This window comes from Oenanthe melanoleuca, chromosome 4 (genome assembly GCF_029582105.1).
Source record: "Oenanthe melanoleuca isolate GR-GAL-2019-014 chromosome 4, OMel1.0, whole genome shotgun sequence".
Lineage (NCBI taxonomy): Eukaryota > Metazoa > Chordata > Aves > Passeriformes > Muscicapidae > Oenanthe > Oenanthe melanoleuca.
In genome coordinates, this window is record NC_079337.1 from 23,122,660 (window position 1) to 23,137,719 (window position 15,060).

The following is a 15,060-nucleotide window of genomic DNA, read 5'->3' on the forward strand; positions in this document are numbered from 1 at the left end:
ATCCTTCAGCTTTCATGTGGGTCATATTATGAAATATGAAGCATGTCTCATACTTGTTGGAGATCCTCTCATGCTTTTCTCATAGCACTAAGAAAACAAAGTGAAAGCAGTGTTTAGCATGACAGACATACATAGTGAAAAAGACTAAAACCAAAATATAGAAAATGATCATAATTTTGAAACACCTCACAGTGGTCTGTCACACATATTAAAACACACACCACAGAAACACAGTCTGATCCTATCTTAGTTTGTTGAAATTTTGTGACAAACACAAAGCCTGTTTCCTTATGAATGAACAGGAGAATGAACACAGTATTCTTATGGTTTCCCCTGCACTGCTGACAGTTTGATAACTTTCTACATATCAGATATTTTCTTTTGCAAATGATATACTAACCAGTACATTCAAGGGCAATTTTACTACCAGACTGCCTTTTTAATGGCACTTTCTACCTGTTAATACCAGATGGATGTTAGGATATCAGTCCATCTATTATTTAAAGGGCAGCACATTTTAGTCTAGTATAAATTTCAAACATACCAAAATATCTTTAAGAAGTACTACCCCTTCCCAAATGCAAACAATCCCAGTCATGCAACTACACTATTTTAGGAAAAAAACAAACCCAAAGAATTAAAAATATACTCTTTATACAAAGAACTGTATACTTGAAAAGGAACACATGAGTAAAGTGCAGACAGGGTAGTAACCCTGGTAAAAATATAGCTCTAAAACACCTTTAAGTCTTTTCTGATTATCAGCTACTAGAGGACTTAAGTTAGGATGGTTACATGGTTGCATTACCTGACATAGCTAGGAGGCACTCAACAGGACTCAATTTTCCACTGAGGGACTGGCAAAGCACATGAGCTATCAACACTTCTCTATCACCCTTCCATAGCCTCACACCTTTCCAAAATATTGGTTATATTAAATGGGGAAGGTCTGCCAATAACACCTGTTATAAAGAAAAATGCAGCATATTAAAGAACTTGTGCTGCTGGTACAGAGATTTCACTAAACCCACAACTTAAAATGGGAAGGGAAAAATACATTAGTGCTCTGCTGTGCAAACCAGACCTCTCCATGCTGAAACCCCCTCAGCCTTCAACTCTTCCACTCCACCTCTATCAGATCCCTCTTTCCACTATGTACCACTGCAACACATCAGTCTGCAGACATGAGGAAGCAGTTCACACAAGCAGGACTTAGCAAGGCCAGCACTCAGATGTGAAGGATACTCTTCGCTGTTACGGATGTCCACCACCAGCAGCTTTGGCTTGCTAGGCTTTGTTTTCTTCACAGGTGTTTTGGAATGACTAGGTCCTGTCAACTCACACAGGTCAATCAGATCTTCTGCTGAAATTCGTGGGGACACCTCTGCCTTCAGATCATCCAACTTGATGGAGTCCCTAGACTTTAAAAGAAAAAAAAAACCCGAGGTGAAAGAATTAGAGATAAGGGGTTTTTATAAACTTATACTTACTTGAAAAACTTCAAGTGTAACAACCTAGTTAGATGGAAACACATCTTTTTCTTATAACTCTGAACTAGTCAGAATTCAACTATCCACACATAAAAGCTGCAGAACAGTGACAAATGCCTGACAACTACAGCTCTATCTTCTGTTAGAAGTTGTTAAAACAGAAAAATTGTTTGACAATTCATGCAAACAATTTCAGTTTGTGATTTGTTAATGAACTATACACAGCGGCTGATGGGCTCACAACATCTACAGAATATTTCTTAGCATCAGAAATTAAGCAAATTGGTAAGAAAACACTCTCTGAAAAGAGAAACTGAAAGGGCTCATGACTGGAGCAGAAAAGATGGCTAGCAACTGGCAGCTTGCAACAGAAACTGCAGGGATGTCTCTGAAAGACACACAGCTACTTAAACACCAGTTATTACCTCAGCCCAAAGACTGAACACAAATCAGAACATCAGAAATACAAGATTTATATTCGATCTAGAAATAAAGTATATATTTTTTTCATAATCCAGAAAATTTGTCCTTAGTTTTGTGGGATGGAAAATTATATATTAAATTTAAATATTTATTTTGGGGAATGCGACAGATTATGACACAGCACACAACACCACACCCCTGGTAGTACTCAAACAGCTGCATGGTAACACCTGAAATTATTTTTCATAACATAACATTCGTTGTGAATGATCTCAGAAATACTCACAAGTACTAGAATTTCTATGCTCCACGTTCTCAAAGAGTATCACAGTAACAATTTTTCTGCTTCTAAAAAATATTCTACTTCTGTTATCTTGTTTTAGATTGCAGTAATCACACCAATACATTATTTGCTTAAAGCCCATGATTTAAGAGAACAGAAGTAGCACTGAAGAAAATGGAAGCATTACTAATTGTTATCAGTCCAACTGACTCTTTGTAGGCTTAGCTTTTGTTTTGGTTTTTAAATATACTGGTTCCTCATTTAACCTGAGGACTATTCCAAATTTAGGGAATATGCTAGACAAAACAGAGAGACATAGACCCGGTTTTTGAGTTATGTCCCAGAAAAGGCTTTTTAAGACAGTCCAGCACTTAGAAATACCTCTAGCTATCCAAAAGTCCTCAAAATTACAAACAAAATCAATAATTCTACTTCAAAGAATATTACCTCACTGAACTGCCTTTTCCATACAATAATATTCAAAACAGAAGAAGTTACAAATTGCCAGTCTCAGCACTCTCCTTCCAAGTTCAGAAAAAAAGAGTGAAGATGCTTTATAATCAGAAAAATACATAATTTCTGGATAATGTATGATTTGTTCCAACAGAATAGTCAATACTCAAAGAACAGCTGTATCCATAAAAGAACCAGCATGACAGACCACAGCCAACTCCCAGTTGCTGTCTAAAGCCACCTTCCAGCTGAATAGCTGAATTTTGAAGAGTCCAAGGAAATTAATTGCAGTAAAAGGAGGAGGAAGAAAAAAGTCTAGCTCTTCTCACAAATTTCAGACTTGCCAAAGGAATTCAGCAGTCCCATGTCTAGGGAATCCACAGACACATTTGTGAGATCCAAGAAAGGCAGTAATGTAGAAAAAATACTGATTACATAAATACACACTTGGCTGATACAGCTTAATTAGCCCGATGACAAAATGGTAGACATTGCTATGCTCTCCTCAGACAATAGCTTCTGCATCAGGAGCATGTTTGAGGAACAACACCAAGGAGGGAAGGAAAGCAAGTCTGCAGCAGAGAGTTCAGTCCTTGGAGCAGGTTCACATGATTACAGGTAACGAGAAGAACTCAGATAATGAGGTCAGTGAAATTGGCTGAGATGACCCAAATTGTCTTCTGGAGAAACCATTACATTATGTTGGACTCTAATTAGGAAACCACTTCCTACTTTTATTTATATAACCTTGTCTGTTCAGTTGCCCCATTCTGTTGATGGGATGAATGCCTCAGGAAAGAATGATACCTTAAGAAGATGGTATGAAATCTACAGCAGAAAACAAAACAACCAAAATTCACCTAAACTGATATAAAAACATTTTCTCTTTATCTAAAAAGTGTTTTACAGGTACACACTATCTGTCCTGCTAGTAGGTCTTAATAACCAGGACAAGCATTCTTGCCCTTTAACTGGGTTGAAATTAAGGAGAAATACATTCAGCTAAGGATTTTACAGTCATCTTTGCTTTGACCTACTATGTCCAGATCTGCCTTAATGGTAGATTCAGAGATACAACATCTCTATATAAACTTTGAACAAAATTGAAGCTTCTCAAAATACTTGCTGGAAATAGAACTGATTCAGCAATTCTTTCTCTAACAATGTTCTTATCAGACTAATTTATTTCCTTCAAATTGCAAAGTGAAATATATGCATGTGCTTATAAGATAATTTTGCTAATTACTAAAAAAAATTACTTCATCTGCTGTATCTGGTAACAATTATATTTCATCTCAGGCCTTTTCCCACAGGAATTTTCAAATGAACTGTTGGTCTGCACAAACTACACATGGCTAACATCAAGCTGTTGATCCTTCTACCCCATCCTCACACCTTGTCTTCATAACCACCATCCTGCTACAGATAGTTTGCAAGAAACTACTACAGAAACTGGACTTGAGTTGGGACAGCTGTGAAGAACCAGAAAGAAAAGTAGGTGAAGGAAGAAAGAGGGTTCACTGATAGTCTCTTAGTAATTATTTACAAATATCCAACAAGTCACGAACAAGGTGATGCAAATGAAATTTTGATTTCAGGTACATTAGGTGCCAGGCAGGCACATTTCAGGACAGCTACTTGCAATATCCTGCTGAATTTATCATCTGCAATTTTTTGTTGTTGTTGTTTTAAACAATGAAGGGAGCATAATGATTATTTCACAACCTTAAAACTCCCATGCTAGTATTACTCTATAGGGAGTACAAACTGGACAAATGGAAAAAAAAAAAAAAAGCCAGGATAGCCACTGGGAAAAGCTTAAAAAAACCTTAAAAGCTTATCACATTTATAAAAGGCTTGTTTCTTCCTTTCAATTATCTTCCTGCTGTGATCTATTTACTCCCTTCCAAGGCACACATGGTACATACTTTCTAAAAAAAACCCACACTCTTTCTTAAAAAATGCAAAAGCTCTACTTTAAGCACAGTACCAGAAGGTAGTTAAAAGTCCAGTTATGAACTTGTGTTTTAGTGATTGTGTAAGAAACTGCATACTGATAACAATACTGAAATTGAGAACTGGTCATATACAGAGCATACTCATATACTTGCTGTCATTATCTAGAAAAAATAAAAATTATCAGAAAGACACATTTGCACACATCCATGTATGCACAAGTCTACAAGTGCTAAGACACTGAGCTTACTACTTAAGTCACTTGATCTGATTTCCTGTGAAGGAAAACTTATTTTGGCATATTCTAACTACATGCATGAATCTTGCTTTAGACTATTCAGCTATAAGCAACTGTTTGTCAGGGAAGACTGCTTAAATCAGCATGATGGGAATAGCAGAAAGAGTAAAGACCTAAGCTGAAGTCTGACGTCTCCTTGTCGCCCAGAATTTTCTCTGACAACACCCTACACTCTTTACTTTCAAAGTACTTATTCTTCTCACCCCATTAATTTTCAAATAGGCCTGGGAATTTCTAATCCATATGCATTTACTGCTCTTAATAGGAAAAAATAGGCATTAAGAATTTTTTTTTTATAATATTAGGAATTAAAGCTGCTTAATCATTCTCAATTTGGAAGTCAGGTTTCAGAAAGATTAAAGCACTCTAGAACACGAGGCTGGTACAATCACAGCTCCTATCTCTTTTCCCATTAGCTTGTAATCTCTTACAGGCATTTCATCATGGCTATTAAATGAAGATATACACTTTTTTTTTCTTCTTTTTTTTTGAGAAAATAGACAAGGATCTTTAGTACTGCTGAACCCAAAATTAACAGTCCCATCTGATAAACACAGAAGCTATAAAGGAACTTTCTATCCATGGAAAAGATAGTTTTATCTGAGTAGATGCAAAGTTTCTCCCCTTTGTCTTTGAAGCTAGCAAAACTTAGTGCAGTTTATTTAATATACTAGGAACTTCAGCCTGGAAGTCAGTATAATTAAAATCTGGGGTTCAAGTAAAATGCTCTATTCAAACTATGAGGGTCCTTCATGAAGGAACATGTTTCATGAAAGATGTCATTTCACATTTTGCAAACATATTTCTGAAATCAGTGTATGCATGTACACAGAAATAAGACTACAAAAACATTTTTTAAAGCTTATAAGATAATGGTTTAAGTTCTCCAGTCCCCCCTCCCCACCATTTTTAGTACAATTACTAGCAAAGGGTCATACAAAAAGGCTTCAATGTTTCGTGATGTTAAATTGTGAACTGTTTATAAAGGAGGAAAGAGCCAAAATTTCAGATTTTAAGAACTCTTTTCTACAATTCTTCAACGTCTGAGTGCCAGTGTTCTCTACACAACCTCTCCAGCAAACTGATTCTTACACTTAGATTCACTCTTCTGTAGCCATCATACTCTGCTTCTCAGATTTCCTAGTCAAGACACTGGTGTCTACCTTCCCTATGCTCCCTTTCTCTCTCTACTTCCTAGTCAAGTTTGCTCCATTTTCATTTTGCAAGCTGTACTCTTCCACCCCCTATACCATCCTGACTCTCCCACAAAGCCCCCTACTTCAGAACTCACATCTTGGGAAGTGCAAAAAGCAACTTCAAGCCAAATGTCAATCATAAACATCCTCCAAACATCTGCACACAACTTTGTAGGATGGCTACAAAAAACAGAAGTGAGCTCTGCTTGCCAAAGCAGCTCATTATTAAGGAAACCTCTCTCAATGGAATAACATAACTGAGTGAATAAACTGAGTCAGCAGGGTTGAAAGACACAATATTCCCCTGCATGCAGCATGGCAGACATGCTGCAAACTCAGTTATTGCTCCTGATATGATTAAAAAAAGGTAAAAGCTGCCCATCATTGCATGAAACCATTTCAAAACACAAAGCTGAAGCATAACCCAGTCGTGCCTGAAAATACTCATAGGATAGCTTAATGTGCAATAAAACTTGAAGTAAAAGCAAGAATGATCTTGCCAGCCTTGAATGCTTTCCATCAGCACCTCTTTTTTTCCCTCTTGATAGATCCTCTGTCCTTGACAAGAAATTGTATTCCTTTGAGAAAAATTATTAGAGAATCCTTAGAGATTACTCTGCCCTCTTAAAAAAAACAACCAAACAACAATCAGAATTTAATAACACATAACACAAACTGCAACAGCTAGAGGAATTTCCTTCATAACGTGATCACATATCTCACTTGGTCAAAGACCTTGGATTTAGACAATCTACCTTCTTTCATCTGTAGTTGCCATTTATTCACATTCCTGTTTTCTGAACTGGCATTAACAATAGCAGAACTGCTCTAGGACATTTTAAGTCATTTACCACTGTGAAGCCTGTCAAAACATGCTATTCAGGTTTTCCCTTATCTGGTGACTATTAAGATGAGTACTGAATTTGAGTAATTGACAAAAGTTTTGAGAATATGGTCAGCCAGACAATTACCCTCTAAGCTGTATGTGCTTTTCATATAAATCTTGGATTTCTGCACCATTCCACCCATTCTGGAGACCTGTGCCCAAGCTTTGCTGAGCTTTTTGAAAATCATCAACAGAAACATTTATTCCCATAAGCCTAAAATATATTCATTCATATTTGCAGGATGGGCTCCATGACTAAAGTTTGGTCCAGGCTCAACTTTAAAATCTGTATGGATTCCTTCTTTGGATGCTGTCACACACATTTGATAATCAGATTTTCCACTCCTAATAATGTCAGAAGAGAAAATACATATACAGACCTGTAATGCTTTTACTAGTAGATTAAGATGGTGTTGACAACATCACACAGGCCACCAGACAATTTGTACAAGGCTATGATCTGCAAGAAGACAGTGACAGCACCAGGCAAGAGAGCTACATCCAGAAAGTTCTCTATCCTCCAAGTGCACTTTCCTAATAAAGTTAGATCATGATGACACTGCATTCTGACTCAATGGAGAAAATATACAGCACCTAGCTTGGCCTGAGGTGCACTAAGGAATGTGAGGAATCCTAAATTCAAGACTAGCCTAAGGCAGGCTCCTATAGAGACTTATACTGAGAAAACAAATACGGTAGGACAGAAGACTGAGGAGTAGAAGGAGAAAGCACCTTAGGCTGACATAATACATCCCCTCTCCACATCATGAAAACTGTGTTAATAACACAGTTACACAGCACAGTGCTCTAAGACCTAACTTTCACAGCAGCAGTGAATGGCACACACAGGAGCTGCTGCAAGCTGGAACTAGAGGTGCTGTGACTGGCAGGATGTAGCTAAAGCTGTGTACCTGGGCATGTTTGTGTGAGAGACAAGCCATTAAGATCCTCCAGTCTACTTCTCCTCCAAAACTTGACTTCAAAAATTTCTCCCAAACTCCATTGCTTCTAATGCTACAAGCACACAAATAGAAAGTAACACCAAGTGGGTAATTCCTGACTGCAGTATCTAACTGTGCTTATCAGAAGCTGAATGAAGCATTAAGCTATTTAGATCTGAGGTGGTCCTAAAGCATATTTTAACATACTCAGTGGGTTATTCTGACTGTTACTTCTCTCCTAAAGTAAGTTTACATTAACACTGCACTGCTCTTTCATTTTCCCTTTTTTAGATGCAGGCCACTATTTTTTTAATAAAATATGGATTGTTTAACAAGGTATGAAATAAAACTGTCAATAAGGAAACTTTAGTTTGGCTCTGGTTGCCAAAAAGACTTATTTCCACTATAGCTCTCCCTCACAAAGAGAAACTGAGTCAATCACAAAATACATGAAAATAAACAAAATAACAACTGTGTCTTCAGTCAGCCAACCAGACTGCAAATCAGGACCACTAGAGCCTGAAAAATTACTAAAACATGGAGGTGTGTAATTATTTCCTAATATTCTCCTAGAATCTGATTTTAAAACAATTTCCAATTTGGGGAAAAAAAATAAAAAGAACATTCTTACAAGATGCAGAGAGAATGAACCAGCTAGATTTTTTTTTAATAATTAATTTTACTGGTACAATTACCCTTTCCCCCTCTGCACATTTGTTAATCAGTCACGGAATCCCAATTGTGGGAGGTCTAAAAGGTCAAATACACCCAGATCTCAACTTCAAAGTGGGTATAACCACAAAGGCTTGTGAGGAAGGACTAGTGGACAATCAGTGAATCCAGAACCTGAGCCTAAGGCTGCAGCAGAGAGTGCTCTGTCTGCTCCAACTGCCCCATTTAAATTCAAAGCAGATGAGCACACCCCAGGGAGACCCAAAAAGCAAGAGTGTGCAAAACAAGCTTACAGTCCTTAAATATGATCTAGAGTCAGTGTCTCACAAACTATTACAGTCTCATATAAATAGTATTTAGATCATCACAAACATTACAAATATGCTCCTTAAATTCTGTCTGAACTAAGCAGTACATGTGTTTCAATGAGTTTACATTCAATTTAAATAATTGCAATTTTTATTACAACTTAAAAACACCCACAACATTCATTAGAAACTTTTAAATTAACATTTAACATTAATTATTTCCTGAGCCTTATATTTTGTATTCTATCCACTCTGGTAATTTAATACCTCATCTTCTACCATAAAAAGTCCTAAAACTATAGAAAATAAATATAGATTTTCAAAACCAGTCAGAGTAGACAAGGTGCTAAATAAGGCTTCCTTTAAATAATTTAATCTGGAAATAGAGGTTTCCCTACCTTCCAACCCCCCTTCCTGGTAGCTGGCTGCCTGGCTTATGAGTATCAAAAAAATTTTGAAAAGCTAACCAATAAAAAGAGAACGTTTGCAACAATTCCTAAAGTATTTGCCAGAATGTGACGGGCTTATGACATGCCTAATTAAACAGAGATTTGTTTATTCACTCACAAGAGAGTGACATAAAAAGTGCATTTTAACCAACTCATCTAAAAAAATGACAGAAAACCTCAGCTTCTCACTCAGGCTGTTGGCAGCTACAGCCAGAAAACTAAAGCATCAAAGGCAAATATAAAATAAATTAGAAGCATTAACTGAGATCCTGATCAGTTAATGCTTTACACAATTTGAGCTAAAGACAAATTTAAGTAAGAGCTTCCTATTAAGTGTAAGAACAATGGAAGAGGAACAAAACCAAGATCTATACAAAAACAGAAAAGTAAGCTGAAATGGGTCAAGGCAGTCAGAGGACCCTTTAGGCAGAATATAAGTAACAGCCATTATGAACAGCATGAGCATCACACAAATATTTCTTAGCTTTTACACTGAAACAGAAGTGTTGATATACACTACTGACCATGCTTCTTTCTGAAGAATACATGGATTTACACACCAGTTATTGAACAGCTTAATATAAACCTAGGAAATATATTTTATATGGACAAATACTTCCTAGGTGCACACAGGAACGCAAAAGCAACTGAGTGCTGTTATATGACCCCATCTGTAGGAAGTCTATCACACAAGCTATCCTTAATTATTTAAAAAGGAAAGTTATCATTAGGAAACTTTCCTCATGCTATTTCTGATAAAAACATGTTTTTCATATTTTCGCTGTTTGATCAAGCCATTAAGTCATGTTGCTCCTTAGGTATCTCTACTACTTCATCAAAAACAAAAAGCTGAACTGGACTGTTGGCATTTAAATCAGTGCAAGGATCAAATCATCTGGTAGACTTTTCTCCAGTTGAATGCTTTCATTCCTCAACATCACTCAGGAACTCCCACTCTTGGAAAGAGAACTGGGAGTAGAAGAACAAGGCAAAGCTGTAATTGGATCAGTCTCTGGACCTCTGTGAGTTCACCTGCCACATCTGAGCAGATATTGATAGAGAAGCTGCAACATTTTCTCCTTTCTATATAGAATTATGGAGGTAGCTAGAGAAAGTGTATGTCTATATATACATATAGTAACAAAGACACAGATACAGCAGACAATTGTTGTATTACAGTATTATTTGTCTCTGTGACTCCTGGACATTCAGGAAAAATGCTTCAGGAATTTCCAGGGTATGAAACCAAGTTTCAGGAAGAGTAAGGAAAAAAAAAAAAAAAAAAAAAATCAACCATATACTGGTAAAGAAAAGTTACAGACACAAAACTGAGTAGACTGTAGTGTAAATTCAGTACGGAATTTAAAAGGCTTTTGCTGTTGTTACTTTTGACGTTTTATCTTTCTCAAAATAAACAATGCAAACCCACTTAAGATGCACATTCATTCTCTCTGAAACTATTTCCTCCTTGAGATTTTATCTCAGTAGAAATATGCTTACTGGCTGACAGAGTAAAAGATTAAGCAACACACAAGTCCAGGAGGAAAAAACAGAGCACCCAAGCCTATTTATGAAGTTGAAAATAGATGTCACTAAAATAAAAACTAAGCAATGCTAGTGATAAAAAGCAGTTTTGTTTCAGTGACTGCTGATTTAGGGAGAAAAATGCACACCCAGAGGGGAAATACTTATCCTGCTGTTATTAACCAAAGCACAGCAACATGCAGATACGCACAAATATTTCACTAGCCAATACAAAGCACTTAAGAAACAAACTGAGGCAGCATAGAAAGAAAATACAAATATAGAAGTAAGACACATCTGGTGTTTACAATTAAAAACTCTAAACATTTAATACTTCAAGAAGTCATAAATTACCTTCAGAAGCAAACCTCCAACTTTTTTCACAAAGAATTGTTTTGTACCCTATCCATTTTCAAATAGAGAGGTGACCAACAAATATAAGACTGGAGATAGAAATATAAAGTACTTATCCAAAAAATGACCAACTACATAGGTAAGGAAACAGCAAAGTTATTTTTTAAGAGTTAAACTGCAGAGCAAGGACACAATGGTGTTTTACAAAATCCATTGAAGGGTACTGTGTGTACTAAAGATTGAACTTAGATTTCAACCCTTTCAAGTAGATAAAAAGTTTCCCCATGGCAGCAAACACCAGTAGAGGACATGTTTAAAGAAAGATATAGATAATTCCAGGATTAAGGTTAAAAAAACAAACAAACAAACAAACCACACCACCTCTGTGTGTAAACAGTATTTCATCAATAATTTCAATTTATTTTTTATTTTATGAAGAAAAACATCCAAAAGTAGAGAATTGGTCACAAGTGAGAGGTAGCTCATTATGGATTCACGTTACACAGGATTTTCCAAGTCTGAATTATGGCTCCTGACTAAATCATAACATACTTGACTTATATCCGTCTCAAACCTGACACACAAAAATACAGCACATGAGAGCAAACAACATTTACAGACTATAATTTAAGATCTGAATAGTCTTTTTTTGTGTCCAAGAGATTAGTTTCTTCTTTGCTTACACATTTCTGTATAGATACCGGAATTTATCCAGCTCTCTTTCACATGATGAGCTAAAAAACCAAAATACAGGAGTAACCAAAAGATCCAATATACTTGTGCTTCAAAAGATGTTAAGCCTTCAGCTGCACTGCAGTAAATGAAGAGGTCTTTGCTGTTAGGCAGGCAGAACTAGAAATGAAAGAGAAGGCAATAGAAGTTCTAGTATTTATCTTCTCTTTAACATATCAAAACCATTTGCTTAATTTCTTGGAACTTGTGGGATGGATGAGCCTTATTACCACCTTTATAAATAAACACAACTTCTGGTATGAAAATAAAAACACTATCAGGAAAAAAACCACTCAAAACATTTCTCAGGAAACAGAAGAATACTGGAAGAACCTTGCTTGATCTGAAGTAAGGTTTTTTCCCTCTGTTACAAATACAAATCTTTTACTATTTATTAGTTTGGTAGACCAGGGCTGCTTTCTCCTGTCTCCCTCTTTGCTATATCCAAGTGCTTTGACTCTTGCTTTTACACATAATACATTCCTTGGAAGTTTTCTTGACTTGACAGATCAAAGCCCTGAGCAACCCCATCTGAATACGCTGGACATGTTTTCAGCAGGAATTCCTACCAGATGACCTTAGGAGGTCCTTCCTGAATTACTCTATGAAAGTGCAGCCTTTGGCTCCTTCAGAAAACCTCTCTATGTATCTCCAGAGCAGCACAGCAGCAATTGTACTGGCTACAATTCCTGGATGACAACAATCATCATTTCCCTATAATTTCATTTTTTCTTCCCCATTGCTTTTCTAGATCCACTGTTTCTTAAATCCTGTAGGATCTTTCAAGTTTCCTTTTGTTCTTCATTTGCATGTCTGCACTTGCAGTCCTGGATTTGTAGCTAAGGCTTCCAGAAATTACAACAGAAATAAAATGAAAAACTAAAGTACAAAACAAGAAAATGACTGAATATCGAGCTCCAGTTTAAGGATTAAAAAGTAAAGATTCACTTGAGTGACAACACGTTTTAGTTTCCTAGCAGTTAGGAAAAACAAATGGAAAGACTAAAACCTAATGCAATTCACCAAATAGATAGAGCAAGTCTATATATACTTCCCATATTATTGGAATGTGCTCATGAATGAAATGATTGTAGCAGAAAGTGGAAAAGAAAAAAACTCCAACAAAATAAATCTGAATTTTTAAGAGGCTAACTAGATTTATACTATTGAGAGGAAGGAAAGGAATAATTTTAAATCACCAGTATTCAGACAGTGCAAAGAAAAACAGCCATTAGATTCTACTAGGGAAGAGAAAAATCTTTTTGCTAATCTGGGTATCTATTTAATGCAGACATTCTTTTAGTTATTAGTCACGCTTTGCCAAGATAAACACAGGCATAACTCACCTACTAAACTCTAAGAGTAACTTGTGGCATATGCTTTACCTGATATGCCAAGATGGAAAAAGCAGCCAGAGCCACCTGCATCACTTTGCAATCACCTATTTCTCACTGGCACACTGTTCTTTTTCACAGCTTTTATCCCATGATAAAGCCTGTTTGCAGCTCTGCAGGCAAGCTGCGGACATGGGTGGCTGCTGTAAGAGAACTGAAGCAGCAGGAGCTGGGAGAGACAGGAGCAGCATCATATGTGAATAATCTGAGCAAGTGTGCCCGCTGCAGCTCGCAGGGCGCTTACCAGGTCTCCCCGAGGAGCCTCCTGGTAGTCGGACAGGCAGGACAGGGGGCTCCGGGCGCCGCTGCTGTCCGGGCGGGGCGGCTGCGCGTACTGCCGGTACGTGGCGCTCTTCGGGCTCCAGCGGAACAGGCTGATGGACTCGCGAACGCAGCGCTCGATATCGATCTCTGCAAGATTGATAAACAGCAATGCAACGGCAAAGCCAACTAACCCAGCCGTGACATTGCTAAATAACATATACCCATCTATATCCTTGTCCCTCTCTCTGTCCCGTGCTCAAACGTTTTCCCCTTCAAAAAGAAAAGCATCCAAGAGTTTTTTTTTTAATTAAAAAACTACTAAAGACATTTTAAGAATTAATTTGATCCGTTTAAGGGAAGTGTATCAGAGCCTTAACCAATGCAAAGTCAGGACAATAACTGAAACCTCTCATCATAAGGCATGTAAAGTCTTCAGAAACCTACTCTATGTAAATTTGTACAGTTCATCAAAAGTAGATTTCATATAGTGTACAGACATCAGGATTTTTTGGATCAACTGTCTTTATTTGTCAGTCAAATCCTACTAACACTCAGACTGAAAGCTTTTAGCTATTGAATTTTGCATGATCTGCCATTTTGACAAACATACATGTTATCTGTTTCCTGGAAAATAGGAGTTTTCAACATTAATTTTTGCTTGATGGGAAACATAATGGATTTTTTTAGAGATTTTAGAGAATTTTTAAACTAACAAACAAACAATACAGTTTGAAGTCCAACCAGACACTTCCAGAGAAACATCCTGGCTGAAAGAGTGAAGTGCCATTGTGATAATAACTCAACTTGAAAGGGAGGCTGACACCTATCAAATGAGAAGCATTCTAAAATAAGATGTGGTCAATTAAAAAGTACAATGAAATACATATGTAAAAGCAAAAAAGTAAACCTATTGGAAATACATCTTTTGCAACATGTATTCATCTTCTAACAAGACACAACATAAAAGCCATTTACTCTTTTACCACCATAAAAGGACTAGCTAGTTTTGCACCTCCTGTATGTGGTCTCATGAAGAGATAAAATGATCCTAGCTTGCATTTAACAACAAAACTGGTTTAGTGCGACAGACAAACAGCAGAAATATCGACACTTCTTGTGTCTGTCTCAAGATCTTGCATGATTCATTACAACAGTCAAAATTTAGATTAAAACATCAGCTTATATGAAGAGCTTTATCTGTGTATCTCAAAACAGATTTGATGCACTGCCATCAATCACTCATTGCTATCAGCAGATTTGATGCCTTGCCATCAATCTGGGAGCTACTCCAGCAACCTCAGTCATTAGCAGGGTGGTGAGCAAAAGCAGCTGAAATTGAAGCTTGGGGCAGAATAATCTAGTTGGATGAGATTATTGACTGTTTAATATCTGGAAGATGTGATCTATTACTCTCCCATTGAAAAAGCTGTCTGTATT

At 36.9% G+C, this 15,060-nt stretch overlaps 1 protein-coding gene across 1 annotated transcript in view; it reads right to left on the reverse strand.

Annotated features, from left to right (window-relative positions):
• TBCK (TBC1 domain containing kinase) overlaps nt 1–15,060 on the reverse strand; it is an 87,745-nt gene that overhangs the window by 13,286 nt on the left and 59,399 nt on the right. Inside the window, exons 23-24 of the mRNA XM_056489146.1 lie at nt 13,604–13,770; nt 1,246–1,421 (exon numbers count right to left, since the gene is read on the reverse strand). Of these exons, the coding sequence (XP_056345121.1) occupies nt 1,246–1,421; nt 13,604–13,770 (343 nt within the window). The remainder of the gene's footprint in view (nt 1–1,245; nt 1,422–13,603; nt 13,771–15,060) is intronic.